At 39.8% G+C, this 19,030-nt stretch overlaps 1 protein-coding gene across 2 annotated transcripts in view; it reads right to left on the bottom strand.

Moving 5' to 3' along the window:
• Positions 1 to 19,030, bottom strand: part of LOC131928080 (fatty acid-binding protein, heart) — a 56,699-nt gene that overhangs the window by 21,504 nt on the left and 16,165 nt on the right. The window contains exon 2 of one of the 2 annotated variants that reach the window (XM_059284002.1): positions 17,968 to 18,104. In XM_059284002.1, the coding sequence (XP_059139985.1) occupies positions 17,968 to 18,043 (76 nt within the window). In that variant the 5' untranslated portion in view covers positions 18,044 to 18,104. Of the gene's footprint in view, positions 1 to 17,967; positions 18,223 to 19,030 lie in introns of those variants that run through there. The other variant, XM_059283994.1, reaches the window with a different exon arrangement.

Raw genomic sequence — 19,030 nt, 5'->3', positions numbered from 1 at the left:
AAGCTCCACCTAACCTTCCCCACCCACACACACACCCACTACCACCCACATCGCTCCACCACACTCCACTACGTTCCACCCACATCTCATCCATCATCTACCTCTAGCCTCGATACACACCTCCAACACGTCTCACCTAATCCATCTTCTAACACTTACCTCACCCTCACCTCACCACACCTCATCAACCTCACCACCTTATCCACCTTAAATCACTAACCACACTCAATAACCCACCACCATCCACCTTATCCCATCCACACACTACCATCCACCTTATCCTATCCACACACTACCATCCACCTTATCCCATCCACACACTACCATCCACCTTATCCCATCCACACACTACCACCCACCTTATCCCATCCACCCACCACCATCCACTTTATCCCATCCACACACTACCATCCACCTTATCCCATCCAGCAACCACCCACCACCATCCACTTTATCCCAACCACCCACCACCATCCACCTTTCCCCATTCACACACGGTTATCAAAATTATCCTATCCACACTCTACCATCTGTCTCACACCATCCACATACTACCATCCACATCACCACATTCCTACCAACACCAACTAGTACTCACGACATCCCCTCTACTGCACTAAACCCCATCCGTCGTCTACCACCCACCTCACTCCACCCACCACTTGCCCCCCCCCCCCCCCACACCACCCCCACCCCCCCCAGACCTCAGCACCACCTGGCGGCTGCCTCCTGTGATATCTTAAGTAAAATGTAACGACGTTATATCAGGCACAATCTCGAGTCTACCAGCAAAAATCTGGCAACACGACATCGTCTGCTGAGTTCATTTACCCCCCCCCCCCCCTTTTCAGCATGCTGGGAAGACTTTTGTCTGCAATTTATTTTAGTCTGCGTCTGTTTTCCCACCCACCATCTCCACCTCCACACCCCCCCCCTACCCCCTGGAAAAAAAAGAAAACCATTCAGGATAAAGTAACTGGCTTTCTGAACATCCAACTGCACTGTGTAACCTTAACTGCTTGTCATAATGACTGAATTATTTTACCTTTTTTTATTCTTTTTAAACACACAAACAAAAAAAAAAAAAAAAAAAAAAAAAAAAACAAAACTCCCAGACATGATCGATTTCCTACCCAGACTGAGCACTCCATCTTGTGTGGAAAAAAAAAAACGACTCACCATGCACGTGCATCAGGCAGTGCAGGGTGTGTGAGTGTATGAGCTAATGTGTTTTCTCTAGCGGTGAATTTTTCCGCCTAGTTACATTCGGAGAAATATGCTAATAATCTGTTTCGAATCAAAACGACGGGGGAGGGCAGGGGTGAGTATAATGAAGGCGGGCAGCTGGTCTTTGATGTGTTCAGCATGTCGTCTGCATGCTCAGGGTGTTTACAATCAAGGTGCTCATCCAGGTGATTGTGGTCAGGTTAGGGGGTGGGGGGATGGATGTTGGGGTGGAGAGGTTTTGGGTGTTTGAGTTAAATATAGGTGTGGAGTATGGGGTGGGAGATGAAGGGGTATAGAGGTGAGGGGGTAGTCGGGTGTAAGTACATGTGAGTGAAGGGTGTTTTGATGTGAGGGATGTAAATGTGAGGGGTAGTTGGGGTGTCGTTGTGTTGGTACTGGGGTATACATGTTAGGGTAGTTGGGGTGTTGTTTTGTTGGTGTTGGGGTATACGTGTAAGGGTAGTTGGGGTGTTGTTTTGTTGGTATTGGGGTAAACATGTAAGGGTAATTGTGGTGTTGTTTTGTTGGAATCGGGGTGTAAATATAAGGGTAGGGGCTAGGGTTAGGGCTAAGGTTAGGGCTAGGGTTAGGTTTATGGTTAGGGTTAGGGTTAGGGCTAGGTTTAGGGCTAGGGCTAGGGCTAGGGTTAGGGTTAGGGTTAGGGTTAGGGTTAGGGTTAGGGTTAGGGTTAGGGTTAGGGTTAGGGTTAGGGTTAGGGTTAGAGTTAGGGTTAGGGTTAGGGTTAGGCTTAGGATTAGGGTTAGGGTTAGGGTTGTGTCTAGCGTTGGTTTTGGTTTTGTGTGAAGTTTTAGGCTAAGGTGGATGCTTAGGTTTTGGTCTTTTTCTTAAGGTTTGGGTTAAAGTAGTATATAGGTATAGAATTCTAGTTACAGTTAGGATTCTAACTTGAGGGGGGGGGGGGGGGGGTAATTGACAGGGGGTAATTGACAGGGGGTAATTGCTCCGGGGGGTAAATACGGGGGGGATGTCCGGGGGGGAAATTTCCAGGGGGTAATGTCCTGTAGCCGATCTTACATGTGGAAGTGTGGTGTAAATGTGTGGGTAGCCGGAGGTGGTGTGTTGCGGTGATGCTAATTGAGTGCTACGACTAATCATCATACACTGTAAGAGTGCAGAATGTTGGAGAGCGGAGTTGGACAACTCTGAAAACTAAAGTGTAGGATAGTGTGGTGGTTTTGTACATCGTCACAAATGAGCCAGAATAGTATGTGCGCTCGTGTGTTGTGTGTGATCATGTGTAGACTGGCTTGGAAAACTGAAAAACACACACCTGGTACCGAGTTAATTAGCCTCATAATCTGAGACTGACCCAACAGTTCAGTAAACAATTGAAAAAAGAGTAATTGACCATGACAGCGTTCGTTGTTTGGCACAGGCTAAGAGGGATGGCACTAGGTGGTCAGTTGGTAGAGACTCAGTTACTAACACGCTAGCCTCGTGTTCGATCAGAGTTTCAATACCATAAAACACATTGAGTCGTGTCCCCCCCCCCCCCCACACCTCACCCCCACCCTACACCCCATGACTGAGAAAAACTACCCGATTCAAGACTATAGAAGAGTTGTTTGATCAGAGGCTCAATACAATAAAACGACAGTAAGTCCCATCCCCCTCCCCAACCCTACACCCAGGGCAGAAAAAAAAATTGCCCCATTCGAGTCGATGCTATCGAAGAGTACCAGACAAAATGCTGACACTACCCTGTCATACATCGAGGTGACATATAACTAGAGTACCACTTCATTCTCTGCCTCGTTGCCCCTCTGTTCATTTAGGAAATGTATCTCTTGACATTATTACTCGGGTTGAGTAAATTCTAGTCTAGATAGGCTTCACTTTTTAGAGAGGGTTTAATTAGTAAAAAGCAGTTGCATTAGGGAGGAATGTCTTAATTTGTTAGGATGGGCTTATTTGGTCAGGAGTGTTTTAATTAGTAAATTACAGCTGCATTAATTAAGAGGGTCTTAATTTGTTAGGAGGGGCTTATTTGGTCAGGAGTGTTTTAATTAGTAAACAAGAGCCGCATAAATTAAGAGGGTCTTAATTTGTTAGGTTGGGTTTATTTGGTCAGGAGTGTTTTAATTAGTAAACAAGAGCCGCATTAATTAATAGGGTCTTAATTTGTTAGGATGGGCTTATTTGGTCAGGAGTGTTTTAATTAGTAAACAAGAGTTGCATTAATTGAGAGGGTCTTAATTTGTTAGGATGGGCTTATTTGGTCAGGAGTGTTTTAATTAGTAAACAAGAGTTGCATTAATTAAGAGGGTCTTAATTTGTTAGGATGGGCTTTTTTGGTAAGGAGTGTTTTAATTAGTAAACAACAGCTGCATTAATTATGAGGGTCTTAATTTGTTAGGATGGGCTTATTTGGTCTAGAGTGTTTTAATTAGTAAACAACAGCGGCATTAATTAAGAGGGTCGTAATTTGTTAGGATGGGCTTATTTGGTAAGGAGTGTTTTAATTAGTAAACAACAGCTGCATTAATTATGAGGGTCTTAATTTGTTAGGATGGGCTTATTTGGTCTAGAGTGTTTTAATTAGTAAAAAAGAGCCGCATTAATTAAAAGGGTCTTAATTTGTTAGAATGGGCTTATTTGGTCAGGAGTGTTTTAATTAGTACAAGAGCCGCATTAATTAAGAGGGTCTTAATTTGTTAGGATGGGCTTATTTGGTCAGGAGATACTATGTTGTTGGGGACGGAGCAGCTAGATTTTTAAGGAGGGGCTTTATTGTTTAGCAGGGGGCTTAATTAATCATGAGAGGCATATTTGATGAGAATGGGTTTGATAAGTAAGGATAGGTTTAATTTATAAGGTGGGGCTGAATTAGTTGTAGGAGCTTCATATAACAGGAGAGGCTTTATAATTAATCAGAAAAGGCTTAATAGTTTAGGATGGGTGTAATTAATCCCGAGAGGCTTATTTAAAAAATAATGAGCTGAATTAGTACTGATAAGTTTAATTGATATGATGGGCTGAATTAGCCAGAAGCTTAATTTAACCGGCGGAGCTTTTTGTGATTAGTCAGAGAAGGATTAATGATCAACTGAGGCTTAATTAGTATGGAGAAGCTCCATTGCTAAGCAATGAGTTAATTGGTCAACATATTTTTAACAATTAGCCAAGGCATAAGCAAGCACAACAGCTCACAAGAAAATAAAGAAAGGAGGGAAAAAAAACAGCCTTAAAAAGGTAGGTTTAACCAGAAATGGCAGTACCTGAACTAGAAACGCACGGCTAAGAAAATGCATGCTGACAATTCGCATTTGGTGCAGCATTCATTGCAAAATCTAAAAATAGATTCCTTAAGCCTGATTGGTGTTTCAGGTAAATGGGGTATTCGGGTACTTGTAAGAACGCCGGTGGCGAGTATCGAATTTTTATTTTCAAGTATCAATACCCAGATACTAATCATAGTCCTGACTATAACATGCGTCTATACGAATCTAGAATAATCACTACCTTATATCTAGCCCATTCCCTATCTACTACCTTACCTCTAGCCGTTACCCAAACCCCAACTCTTAATCTAACTACGATACCTAAATCAAATATATTGGTACGATACTATATTACATTGCCGCCCGTCATATTTTAAAAGACCAGTTTTCTTGAGAGTTTAATTTTAGGCTTAAAATAGCACGCATCACTTGGGCATGTAATGTACTGAGCATGACGAATTTTGGTTTTGGTCAGTGATATGCTCATTGCACGAACACATACACACACACAAACCACATAGATATTAGAACACATGCACACACACAAACTGCATACATTACTGGAGTACACGTTAACACACACACACACACACACACACACCAACACGCACATACAAGTGGACAAACACAAGCAAATACACGCGACACATACATAAACCACAAACCACAAACAAACACACAAACAAGCAAGCTCACACAAACGTACACAAAAGCATATACAAACACCAGCAAGCAAACAAGAAAACACACACGCATAAACAAACACAAATAGACACACATATACAAAAGGGTACACAAACACTGCATACCTTACCAAACATTATTAAAAACATCCAATCTTCAAATTTAGTTGTTTTTTTTCCTCAGATAATAAAAACTTGCATTGCTGAATTATTTTTCAGCATGCTACGAATCAATTTTCTCTAATTTATTTAAAAGAAAATAGTTTTCAAATAATAACCTTATTTTCAAGATAAGATCCTTTTTTTTCAAAACGTAATGGATTACACGATTCAGTTTTAATTTACCCGCTTTCGTTCGCTAGGGAAACTTACAAAATAAAGAATTCTGCGATTTAAAATCAACGAAAAGAAAATAATTATTAAATCATTTCAGACTAGACGTATTCAAAATAAGCTACTTTTTGACGTTTTATTTCTCTTACAAATCCTTAACAAAACATGAACAGTTTTGTTATTTTAATAAAGTGCTATTATAATTTTTTATCTAGTTGCTACTTTGTTTTTAAACTAAGACCCCATAAAAACATTTTTTTTTCTTCTCGGGCTAAAATATTGAAAAATAAATTCTTCTTAAATATATTTTTCTTTTTAATACAACAGATTTTCACTGGACATAAAATAATAAATGACGTCACCCGTCTATTTTTAACCTGTAAAGTTCAACAACTCTTGACGGTTTTCCCTCGGCAGTGGTTTCCCTTGAGTATTAAAGCCTAGTTAACACAGCGGTGTAATTGGTTAACTCTCCATCGTCTGAGCAACATTAACTAAATTAATTACAGGGCAATTACAACATCGGTTTTATTTCAGCTAATTGACATAATAATTCATTTTTGTTTCGTTATTTTTCAGTGTTTTTTTTTAAGTTAAACGAATAATTATGTTTCACATGTTGTAAAAATAAAATTACTAATTGACTTTAACAAGAAAGAAAATCATAATGAGTTAATGAGAAAGGACAGTTATATTTAGATAATGAAAAATTAACTTATTAATGGGACGTTCGTGTTGGGTTAACGGGAAAATACAGTTGTCACGTGGTCAAGCGAACTTCCGGTTTTTTAAAGAGAAATCAGGTTAGTGTAGATAGATGAAGTTTGTGGATTATTTTAGGGGTATGGGGGTCATCCATAAATGACGTCACGCTTCTTTTGACGATTTTGACCCCACTCCCCTCCGTCACACATCGTCACACAAAGCCAACCCCCCACTAAAATGACGTCACACCTCAGCCTACAACCCCCCCCCCCCCCCCCTTAAAATTGCTGTTGAATGTTTCTTAAAACATCGATATTTTTCCAGAATCTTGTCAGAACTCTGTTAACAGAGTATTTTAATCAATTCCTATTACAATTTATTAAAACCGTTTTCTAAAACGCGAAATAACGGCTCAAACTCGTTTTCTAACATTGCTTTTTTATAAAGTAAAAAAATGACGTCATTTATGGTCGACATCTATTGTGAGAAGGTAGGTTTTGTAAGAATGGTTGTGGAAAGGGTAGAATCTGTTAAAATGATTGTGAAGAGGATAGATTTTGTTATAGGATTGTGGTAAGGTAGATTTTGTGATAAGGATTGTGGTAAGGTAGATTTTGTGATAAGGATATTGATAAGGTAGATGTTGTGATAAGAATTGTAGACAGTGTAGATTTTGTGATAAGGATTGTGGTAAGGTAGATTTTGTGATAAGGATTGTGGTAAAGTAGATTTTGTGATAAGGATATTGGTAAGGTAGATGTTGTGATAAGAATTGTAGACAGTGTAGATTTTGTGATAAGGATTGTGGTAAGGTAGATTTTGTGATAAGGATTGTGGTAAAGTAGATTTTGTGATAAGGATATTGGTAAGGTAGATGTTGTGATAAGAATTGTAGACAGTGTAGATTTTGTGATAAGGATTGTGGTAAGGTAGATTTTGTGATAAGGATTGTGGTAAGGTAGATTTTGTGATAAGGATTGTGGAAAAGGAAGATTTTGTTATAATGATTGTGGTAAGGTATACTTTGTTAAAAGGATTGTAGAGGCAGTACATTTTGCTATAATAATGATAGAGGGGTAGATTTTGTTAGAAAGATTGGGGAGGTTTGTATTTAGTCAGGGCTTTAGAAGTGATAGATTTCGTTACAAGGATTGTCAAGTTGGTATATTTTACTAGAGATATGTTATTACTAGGACTAAAGAGACAAAGGAAGATTTTTCATATGTTTAGTATGAATAGTTTTTACCGTGATAATGTTGTATTTAAAAATATCGGTGATCAGTGTTGAAGAAATGTTGATAATTTAATGACTGGTGGTGATGTTATTGTGAAGGTTTGTGATATTTTAGTGAAGATTGGGTGTTACGACACCCACACCAGCCCTTCATATGCCGAGGTCTCTGAAACAGATGGACTCTACTTCGCCTGCCCCATGGACACGAACGGGAATTGATGATGATATCAACATCGACATCGTTTATATAATTTCAGTCATCGTGTGAAACCGAAGGACTTTGCAGCTGTCCATAATGAATTTACAAATAAAAGAATTTACAAATAAAAGAATATATATATTTTATGGTTCCCAGAAAGAACCGCAACGGAAAAAAGCGCAACGGAAAAAAGCGCAAATCAAAAAGCGCAACGGAAATAAGCGCACACGGAAAAAAGCGCAAAGAGAAAAAAGCGCACACAGAAAAAAGCGCAAAGAGAAAAAAGCGCAAACGGAAAAAAGCGCAAAGAGAAAAAAGCGCACACAGAAAAAAGCGCAAAGAGAAAAAAGCGCAAACGGAAAAAAGCGCAAAGAGAAAAAAGCGCACACGGAAAAAAGCGCAAAGAGAAAAAAGCGCAAACAGAAAAAAGCGCAAAGAGAAAAAAGCGCACACAGAAAAAAGCGCAAACAGAAAAAAGCGCAAACGGAAAAAAGCGCAAAGAGAAAAAAGCGCAAACGGAAAAAAGCGCAAAGAGAAAAAAGCGCAAACGGAAAAAAGCGCAAATAGAAAAAAGCGCACACGGAAAAAAGCGCAAACGGAAAAAAGCGCAAACGGAAAAAAGCGCAAACAGAAAAAAGCGCAAACGGAAAAAAGCGCAAACAGAAAAAAGCGCACACAGAAAAAAGCGCAAACAGAAAAAAGCGCAAACGGAAAAAAGCGCAAACAGAAAAAAGCGCACACAGAAAAAAGCGCAAACGGAAAAAAAGCGCAAACAGAAACAGAAAAATGCGCAACCAGAAAAAACACAAAGAAAAATGTGCAAAAGAGAAATTTAGCACAAAGACCATATGGACTAGATGACACATTTATACATGACTGTTAGGGCTGCTGTGAGAGTGTCGTGTTTGATCACGTGATCTACTACCATTTAAAGCGTACCACTACCATCTGCATTCCCATCACCATAACAATTTTGTATTTAATATTTTTTCACATCATGACGCACCTACCTACCTACCTACTACCCACCTACCCACCTACCTACCTACCTACCTACCTACCTACCTAACTACCCACCTACCCACTTACCCACTTACCCACCTACCCGCCTACATACTTACCAAACTACCCATCAAAAAAGTATCGGCGAAGTTCGTAAGTTTCGTAAACTGTACTAGACATCTTTTTTTAATGAAAATTCATTGACATCATTGACATATGTTACATATATGTTACATTTTGCGACAACCTTAATTAGTGCGTTGGGCTTGTATGAAAACTCACTGGAAGTCTGGAAAAAACACTGCATGTAGCCTTTTTAACAGAAGAGCTATGGTTGTTTATATCATTTTGCATTCGTCCGGTAAACATTTCAGTAAAATACCTTAAAAACCTTCCATAACCTTTTTATAAAGAAACAAAGAGAGATGAAGTTTTATAATAACATCAGGCTACATGCAGTGTTTCTTCCAGACTTTTTCCCCCCTCAAACTTTCGATTGTACCCCCCCCCCCCCTTAAACTTTGATATCCACCCCCCTCATACTTTATATATATATTACCGTGTAATGTTAAAATAAATAGCATGTAATTGAGTTAGTTCGAAGTGAGTTTTCATACAAGCCCAACGCACTAATTAAGGTTGTCGCAAAATGTAACATATATGTAACATATGTCAATGATGTCAATGAATTTTCATTAAAAAAAGATGTCTAGTACAGTTTACGAAACTTACGAACTTCGCCGATACTTTTTTGATGGGTAGTTTGGTAAGTATGTAGGCGGGTAGGTGGGTAGGTGGGTAAGTGGGTAGGTGGGTAGTTAGGTAGGTAGGTAGGTAGGTAGGTGGGTGGGTAGGTGGGTAGTAGGTAGGTAGGTAGGTGCGTCATGATGTGAAAAAATATTAAATACAAAATTGTTATTTTGGTGCGAACGAATGTTGTTACGAGAGATATGACGAATGCATGTTTGATGACGCGGATGAAAGATAGTGAAGTTTTGCCATAGGAACGGGTTGTTATAGTATGTAAGCTAGGTAGTTCGGACTAGGGAGAATGTGAAAGATACTTCGTGTAATGTCGATAGTTTTATGTTTATACGAGAATAGTAGTTGAATAATTATTGACCAAGAAAATAATAGGCATTGTGTAAAGTGATTATCGCCTGTATCGTGGTGATGGGAATGCAGATGGTAGTGGTACGCTTTAAATGGTAGTAGATCACGTGATCAAACACGACACTCTCACAGCAGCCCTAACAGTCATGTATAAATGTGTCATCTAGTCCATATGGTCTTTGTGCTAAATTTCTCTTTTGCACATTTTTCTTTGTGTTTTTTCTGGTTGCGCATTTTTCTGTTTCTGTTTGCGCTTTTTTCCGTTTGCGCTTTTTTCTGTGTGCGCTTTTTTCTGTTTGCGCTTTTTTCCGTTTGCGCTTTTTTCTGTTTGCGCTTTTTTCTGTGTGCGCTTTTTTCTGTTTGCGCTTTTTTCCGTTTGCGCTTTTTTCTGTTTGCGCTTTTTTCCGTTTGCGCTTTTTTCCGTTTGCGCTTTTTTCCGTGTGCGCTTTTTTCTATTTGCGCTTTTTTCCGTTTGCGCTTTTTTCTCTTTGCGCTTTTTTCCGTTTGCGCTTTTTTCTCTTTGCGCTTTTTTCTGTGTGCGCTTTTTTCTCTTTGCGCTTTTTTCTGTTTGCGCTTTTTTCTCTTTGCGCTTTTTTCCGTGTGCGCTTTTTTCTCTTTGCGCTTTTTTCCGTTTGCGCTTTTTTCTCTTTGCGCTTTTTTCTGTGTGCGCTTTTTTCTCTTTGCGCTTTTTTCCGTTTGCGCTTTTTTCTCTTTGTGCTTTTTTCTGTGTGCGCTTTTTTCTCTTTGCGCTTTTTTCCGTGTGCGCTTATTTCCGTTGCGCTTTTTGATTTGCGCTTTTTTCCGTTGCGCTTTTTTCCGTTGCGGTTCTTTCCGGCCACCATATTTTATGTATGCACTTTCTTTTGCTGCCTAGCCTTTCTCGAGCGGGGAAGCAGCAATAGAAGAACTATATTTAAACTATATTATTAAAAAAAACTATATTAAAAAATCGATATTTTTATAGCACATTTTTTAGTCAATCAATCATACGTTGTTTATTTTTATTTTTTAATTTATTTTTAAATGAGATTTTAGCAGACGCCTTATGGGAGGATTCTAGTACTCTATGATAACCAAAGAACGGATTAAATTTAGATCCAAACCAAAGTTTTCTTTGTGTGTTTGCTCTAGCGCAATATCGAAAAGAAAAAAAGCCATGTTACTAACGAATAGTAAACGTAGATAAAGGAAGACGGTAAACTAGCCGTAGCAGACGACTACAGATGGTAAACCAACGATTCATCAGCCGGTACAGACGTTGGACACCATAGTTTGTGTTCCGAGATTCCAACACTGATGATCGCCCCTGATTTCCTTCCCTTCCGCCATTACCTCCCCTGCCAGTCTGGCAATGAAATCCATCTGGACACGGTAAACAAACCTGTTGGATGTGTACCTTATCAACTCCTCTTTCTAATGGGGTCTCAATGACCCCCCGATCGGGGTTGTTATTGTATGACGTAAGCAATACTCCCTTCCCCATTCCCTTCAACTCCCCCTCCCTCTTTTAAAAAAAAATGTAAGAAAGTGAATTCAGGTCAAAGGTTTCGTTTGAGGTCACGGCTATTAATAGAATGGATCGTAAACGAATTATAATATAATATAATATAAACACGTCTAGAAACAGAAATCTCATAATCGTAGATACAGTAGAGTACGTCTGTTTCTGTGGTCAAAAGCGTTGCTTTATAAAGTGGAAAGTTTATCTTACTGTATCGAAAGAAAAAAAACTCTTCTTTAGACCTAGCGATCTATAGCGAACATGAAGTAGAATTATTATGTTTCTTGAACTCGCCACATGAAAGGATAGTGCAGTCAACACTATGCCTAATGCCTTTACTTTGGCTAACGTAGTTTGGTGCCCATTAGAGCTGGGTGGACTCAGGGACGTTCCACTGACTAGAACCTAGATTCGAACTCGATACTCTCGTGCTAGCAGTCTAGAGCCCTACCGCTTGGCTATACAGTCCAATTGTATCGAAAAGTAACTTAATTTAAATGCACGATTCCTCTGCACTTTTCTTTCAGCCAATCTTCCTGGGAAAATGTTACCGTACGAGGGGAATACAACGATTTTCTGGGGAACACAAATATAGTGCTGTGCTTCTTTCGACTTGTACTTAGTTAAGGTAGGAACCAACCAAACAAGCCAGAGACACGAAACACACAGTTTAGCTAGATAATTACCCTTGCTGACATTGAAGTCTATACGGCAGGTATAGTTTATTCGTGTCAGTGTAAATCGGTATAAAAAGGGATAGCCTGGTCAGTTCTATGTCAAGTGGTTTCTTTTTTTTTTCCTAAACGTAATTCAGGTATCCTTCAAAGCTGGGTGGGCTTTGGTCCATATTGTGCTACCCACACGGACCATACTACCTATACTGACCATACTACTCATACTACCCATACTAATACTACTCATACTACCTATACTGACCATACTACCCATACTACTGCCCATACTAATACTACTCATACTAACTATACTGACCATACTACCCATACTACTGCCCATACAAATACTACTCATACTACCTATACTGACCATAGTACCCATACTACCCATACTAATACTACTCATACTACCCATACTGACCATACTACCCATACTGACCATACTAATACTACTCATACTACCCATACTGACCATACTACCCATACTGACCATACTAATACTACTCATACTACCTATACTGACCATACTACTCATACTACCCATACTGATAATACTACCCATACTACCTATACTACGCATAATAACTAAACTATACATACTGCCCAAACTACCTATACTACCCATAATACCTAAACTATCCATACTGCCCAAACTACCTTTACTACCCATAATACCTAAACTATCCATACTGCCCATACTACCTATTCTACCCATACTGACCATACTGCCCAAACTACCTATACTACCCATAATACCTAAACTACCCGTATTACCCATACTACCCACTGCCTATACTAGCCTTATTACCTATACTACCAATACTACCCATACTAATCATACTACCAATACTACCAATTCTACCAAGAAAGTCAGAAAAAAAGCAGGAAGTCCATTAATTTGTTCCCAATTCAATATGAATTATCTACTATTTTGTTTCCATTTAAAACTGATTTTTTAATCCAGTGGTATTGACAACACCACATATTTTGTCACACTCTACAACAGGTTTATCATTTAACTCCCTTGAACAATTTGAACACAAACTAAAACTCTCGCATCATTAAAGTTTAAACAAAGCTAACTCTTCGCTGAGTGAGTGTAATCAGTCTTGTAAAAACATCGAGTTAACGCCCCTGCGAAAATCTGACTGCTGACCAGCGAACGATGAATTATCGAGCCGTTAAATTGCTTCAATTAATTTGCTCAACATCGCTGATAAGATTTCTTCGTCTCCATCCACCCCCTACTCCCACCCCCGTCCCTCCCCCTCCCCCACACACTGTTTAGCGACCTATCGCTAAAGTCTCTTGCTTAAGGCGTTTTGTTGCTTAGCAACGTGGTAGTGTACAATATTAAAAATGGTGAGAGAAATGGATAACAGGGACACAAACATGAGGTAAGGAGAAAAACACGAGGTTACAGGGACGATGGGTGGTGAGACTGAATGGTGAGACTAGCTGAATGGTGATACTATCTTAATGGTGAGACTAGCTTAATGATGAGACTAGCTTAATGGTGAGACTAGCTGAATGGTGATACGATCTTAATAGTGAGGCTGAATGGCGAGTCTATATGAATGGTGAGACTAGGTGAATGGTGATACTATCTTAATGGTTAAGCTGAATGGTGAGATTAATATGAATGGTGAGACTAGATGAATGGTGATACAATCTGAGGCTGTGAATGGTGATACTATATGAATGGTGAGGCTGTGTGAATGATGAGACTAGGTGAATGGTGATACGATCTTAATGGTTAAGCTGAATGGTTAGTCTATATAAATGGTGAGACTGGGTGTATGGTGATACAATCTGAGGCTGAATGGTGAGACTATATAAATAGTAAGACTAGCTGATTGGTGATACAATCTTAATGGTGAGACTAGCTGAATAGTGATACGATTTTAATGGTGAGGCTGATTGGTGAGACTAGCTGAATAGTTCGACTAGGTGAATGGTGATACAATCTTAATGATGAGGCTGAATGGTGAGACTATCTGAATGGTGACACGATTTTAATAGTGAGGCTAAATGGTGAGACTATCTGAGTGGTGATACGATTTTAATAGTGAGGCTAAATTGTGAGACTAGCTGAATGGTGAGACGATCTTGATGGTGAGGTTGGATGGTGAGACTAGCTAAATGGTGAGACTAGCTGAATGGTGATACGATTTTAATGGTTAAGCTGAATAGTGAGACTATCTGATTGGGGAGACTGTCTGGACGGTGAGACAAGCTGAATGTCGAGATTAGCTGATTGGTGAGACAATCTGGATAATGAGCATAGCTGAATGGTGAGACAAATTAGAGGCGAGAATAGCTAGATGATTAAATTCCGTGTAGTAGGAACAATTTGAATTAAAACCATTGTGTATGGAAGACAAAATGAAATGAACGAACTTCTTTAGGTAACGTAAACTAGAGAAATGGGTAATGTAAATAATCTGAGTTGGTTGTGGGAGGGGGGAGGTTGTTTCTTTAAGTGCTGAGGTCTGGTTTATTTGTAGCCACGTAAAACAATAGGGAAAAGGAAGGGGGGGGGGGGGTATAACTTGAGATCAACTATAGGCGAGCACATTACAGTATAAAAGAAGAAAGAAAAAGTAAAAGCAACTCCCGTCTATATTGCTTGGAACAGCAACCCATGTAGGAGTAAAACCTCTAAAACCAAACAACTGTTGCCTTGCAGTTTGTTTTTTTGGATGGACAAAGGCTATGGAAGCAAGTACAAAAAGAAAAGCAGGCTGAATTCTGAGTCAATGTGCTATATATAGAAAAACATGTTGACACGTATAATTAGTTAAGTTGGAGAAAATCCCGTCCAACATTACAATTAAGAATGAAGAAGAAATAAAAGTGACTGAAGATTTACTGCTCAATTTACGAAACTAAAAATGCTGATCAGAATCAAAACAAACACCGATCGCTACTACTTTCTCGCAACTAGTGTGTTTAAATCAGGGGTCTCCAAACTTTTCAGTCCGAGGGCCGCATTAACTATCAAATTTCAGTTCGGGGGCCAGTTTCTTCCAGGCATGTCTTTGATTTTTTCTGCGCGAAGTTCTTCAGCCATCACCAACAAACTATTTTTCCTTGGACAAAAAGATCTCCGGATGAGAGGACTTCGCGGGCCGAATCCGGCCCGCGGGCCGTAGTTTGGAGACCCCTGGTATAAATCTATGTTCCGCTAAACATATTTATAAGTCCCGCTTGTTAATGTTAACACTATCAAATAAAAACGTTAACTTTTAAAAATAATTTTTTACCTGTGGGATTAGTTATCTCAGAATGTTTATTTTGTGACTTCGTTACTTTTAGCACTGTTTTTTTTTTCTATATCCAACCTATACAGCCAATGTGTTTTTAATACTAGTAGACCAGACATTACATTGATATGCGAGCTCTGCCTTAGGTGAACATTTTGCACTAAGGTTTACTTTTTATTTTTCAATGTACATGTTTTACAGCATTGTGTGTGTGTGTGTGGGTGGGGGGGGGGGAGAAATGGTGTGGGGGAGATGTACTATATAGGTGGAATTTCTTTCTATGAGTTCCTCAACGTTTATTAACACGGTAAACTGGGTTGAGGGGGTGGGTGTTGGGTGGAGGGGGGAAATGGGCATGGGAGATGTACTATATAGATGGAATTTCTTTAAATAAGTTCAACGTTTATTGACGGTAAAATGTGTGACGGGGGGGGGGGGGGGGGAAGGGGAGGGGGGAATAAGGGGAGGGGGGATAAGGGGAGGGGCAGAAAAGGTGAGGGGCAGGAGACGTACTATACAGATGGAATTTCTTTAAAAAATTACCTGAACATGCGTTAACGGTAAAAGATCATGTGAAATGGATAAGATAATAAAGTAACATGCATTGTGCAATAAATAAAGCACTGCTCGAGACATTCTTGTTTAGCTTGCTGATGGAAGGAATGCTGTAGCTTTAGTGAACACTTTGCACTAAGTTTACATTTGGCACTAAGTTTTACAACAATGTGTGTCTGTGGAGGGGGGGCGGGTGGAGGAGAAGAGTAAAGGGGTTGGAACATGTACTGTTTTGGTGGAATTTCTTTCTATAACTTCCTGAACATGTATACATTTATTAATGGTAGAATTTGGGGGGGGGGGGGGGGAATGTAAGGGGAGAAAGGGGGGGGGGGGGAGATGTAGTATAAACGTGGAATTTCTTTAAATAAGTTCCTGAACATTTATTTATTTATTAATGGTAGAATTTGTGACTTGGGACTGGATCGGGGGGGGGGGGGGGGGTTGGTAAGGAGAGAAAAGGTGTAGGGAGGTGTAGTATATAGGTGGCATTTCTTTAAATAACATCCTAAACATATATTAACGGTAAAATGTGTGACGTGGGAGTGGGGGGGGGGAGAAGAAGAAAGGGGTCGGGTGGTGTACTATATAGATTAAGTGTCTTTAAATAAGTTCCTGACCATGTATTACCGGTAAAAGTCATTTAAAATGGCTAAGATAGTGAAATTCATGTCGAAACAAACTAAGCCATGCTCGACAAATTCTTGCCAATGGAAGGAATGCCGCTAAATTTAGCAGCTTGTGAAAGATGGCGTGTCGAGAAAATGGGAAAACGACAAGAGAATTAATTAGGTGCTAATTGCGAGGTAGATGGACGATGGGTTGATGGTGTTAATTAGGCGAGGATGGTGGTGATGGTGACAGGTTAGTGGTGTGGCTCAGTGAGGACGAGTTGGTGACGTGGTGAATGGTGGAGGTGGGAGTGTTAAATTTAGTGACATTATGGGGAGGGGGGGTATGGTTACGATGTGAATTAGGAATTTGGGGGGGGGGGAATGGGCTAAATTGCTTACATTACTAAATGATCTTTAGCTTAAGGGATTGTAAAAATAGAGATGAGACCCCGTGTTAATCTAACCTGAAAATACGATTAGCCCCTACAATAATCTGGACCGTAGATCTGAACTATAATACTAAAAGGAACGGCGTGGTCAGACGATAGAGCACACGAATGATAACCATAATGTGTCGAGTTCAGACCCCGGCTTTAGTCTGCACGTTGTCCCTGAGTACATTCAGCTCTGATGGGTAAGCGACAAGGGAAAAAAATCCGTTTGAGCATAGTGCTGACTACACTATCTCTTCATACGCCAGGGGCGCAGAAACAAGTGAACTCTATTTCACCTGTCCTATGGACCACTAGATTCGAAAGTGTAACTTATAATACCATCCTTAATATCAGTAGTACTTTTAGAATCAATACGACAGTACACGGCTCAGTTGGCATCAGAGGTATAGCTACCCAGGGCGAACAATATATACTCCCCCCTCCACATGCAACCCGTTTGCAAAAAGCACCCCCCCCCCCCCCCCCCTCAATTAGAAAAGATCGGAAACGCTTTTACCGGTCACTATCCCATAATAGTTTGTTTGGTATCACACATTTGATTTATAAACAGTTAAATAAGTCTGTAAATACAAGTACTAGTATATATCCCTAATTTTTCCAATGTATAATTTAGTAAAGCTGTACAGAAGGATGTTTAACATTTTAACTCCATTAGGCGTCGCTGGCTCCCAGGGCAACCGCCCCACCCGAACTCCCATAAACCACTCCTTTGGCTGGTACTCTATATAGATCCAACCCCAGATCTATTTACATGATCATCTATATATATAATTCTCTTCATGGAGACCATAGAAAACACAACGCAGCTTAGCCACCACCCTCATCCCCACCTGTCAGGTGAGCTGTGGATCACCCCGAATGTTTACAATAGTAGAGACCGTTCGAATAAGTGACGGCTATTAGGGGCAGATAATTTAGTTTTTAAACGATTTGAAACTAAGGGGAGATAATAAGTCCTGCTTGATATTTTCATTATCGTCACTGGGCGGGGTGGGGTGGGGTAGGATGGGGGTGGGGGAGGCATGGGACTGGGGTAGTGTCGATTTCACAAATTATGAATTGTTGATAAGTAGAAAATAAAACAACTAGATAGCGGCGTATGCTATGTCGCGGGTCAGCTCGTTTTATTGAATATTCACAAACAATATAAAAAAATCTACTTACCCAAAGCATCGGCGAGGCAAGAAAATCCTTCCTTCTTCTCCTCCAACCATCTGCCTACAAACTTATCTAGCGCCATGGGGATTTCAGTTTTTCTTGATGGAGGTCCGGGGTTCGAATCGTTGCTGGAATGTAATGCGCTGGGGACGGAAGTTTGATTTGCAGACGTTATTGAAGGCAGATTGAAACACAAACAGCAAACAAACATCACGGAAGATGCAGCAGACATTCTCAAAACCGCGGGGAAGGGAATGTTTTTGTGAGGGCTGTAATTAGTGGAATGGTTTAGCGGTGTGTTCGTGGCGTTGAAGGGAGGGTGGGGGGGGGGGGGATATGGTAGGGAGAGAGTTAATGAATGTCTTTTGGTGAAAGGTGTCGCGCGTAGAGAAATGTCATTTCAGGACACGTCTGCCCGCGCGAGAAACAAGGTAAAGGTGATATGGAATGGGACGTCTGCGCACATTGTCTGCGCATTGTTTTTTTTTTATTTTTTTTTTACGTTTGTACATATTTTTATCCTGTTTTTAACCATACGTTCAAAAACATTTAAAAGCAATGCGAAGTGCTGGTAAATTGTGTTAACGGGCAATGATGTAATGTTTTAGCATGATTTTATATCTATGAAGAAGAATATAGATCTGGGTAACTGTTAATACAAACAAAAGTTGTTCAGGTCACAGATGACTATTTACAGTGTTTCTTTCAGGCATCTCTTCGGAAGGGAAGGGGGGGGTGTTACCTACCCCCTGAGCAGTATCTAACAAGTAGGCCTATAAATGGCTTTACAATAACACGATTTAAATGCACTTAAAAAAATAAACATGCATTTCCCTTAGATATAATACACACAATGAAAGTGTGGATAGCTCAACATGTAATTTAACTTACAATTTTAGTGCACTTAAAAGATTTTTATTTTACACATATAAATAACTTGTTTTTATAAGTTTTTGTTTATGTGACGTACTTTTCAAAGTAACAAACCGGATATGGCAAGATAATTAATTTCATTTTGTAAGGAAGACCAAAATAAACACTGCTCTTATAGCACCCCTTCTCCATCTCT

This window comes from Physella acuta, unplaced genomic scaffold (assembly GCF_028476545.2).
Source record: "Physella acuta isolate Inbredline_101_S28 unplaced genomic scaffold, ASM2847654v3 ptg000090l, whole genome shotgun sequence".
Classification (NCBI taxonomy): domain Eukaryota; kingdom Metazoa; phylum Mollusca; class Gastropoda; family Physidae; genus Physella; species Physella acuta.
The sequence above is the reverse complement of the archived record's forward strand: the minus strand, read 5'-3'. Positions and strand labels throughout refer to the sequence as shown.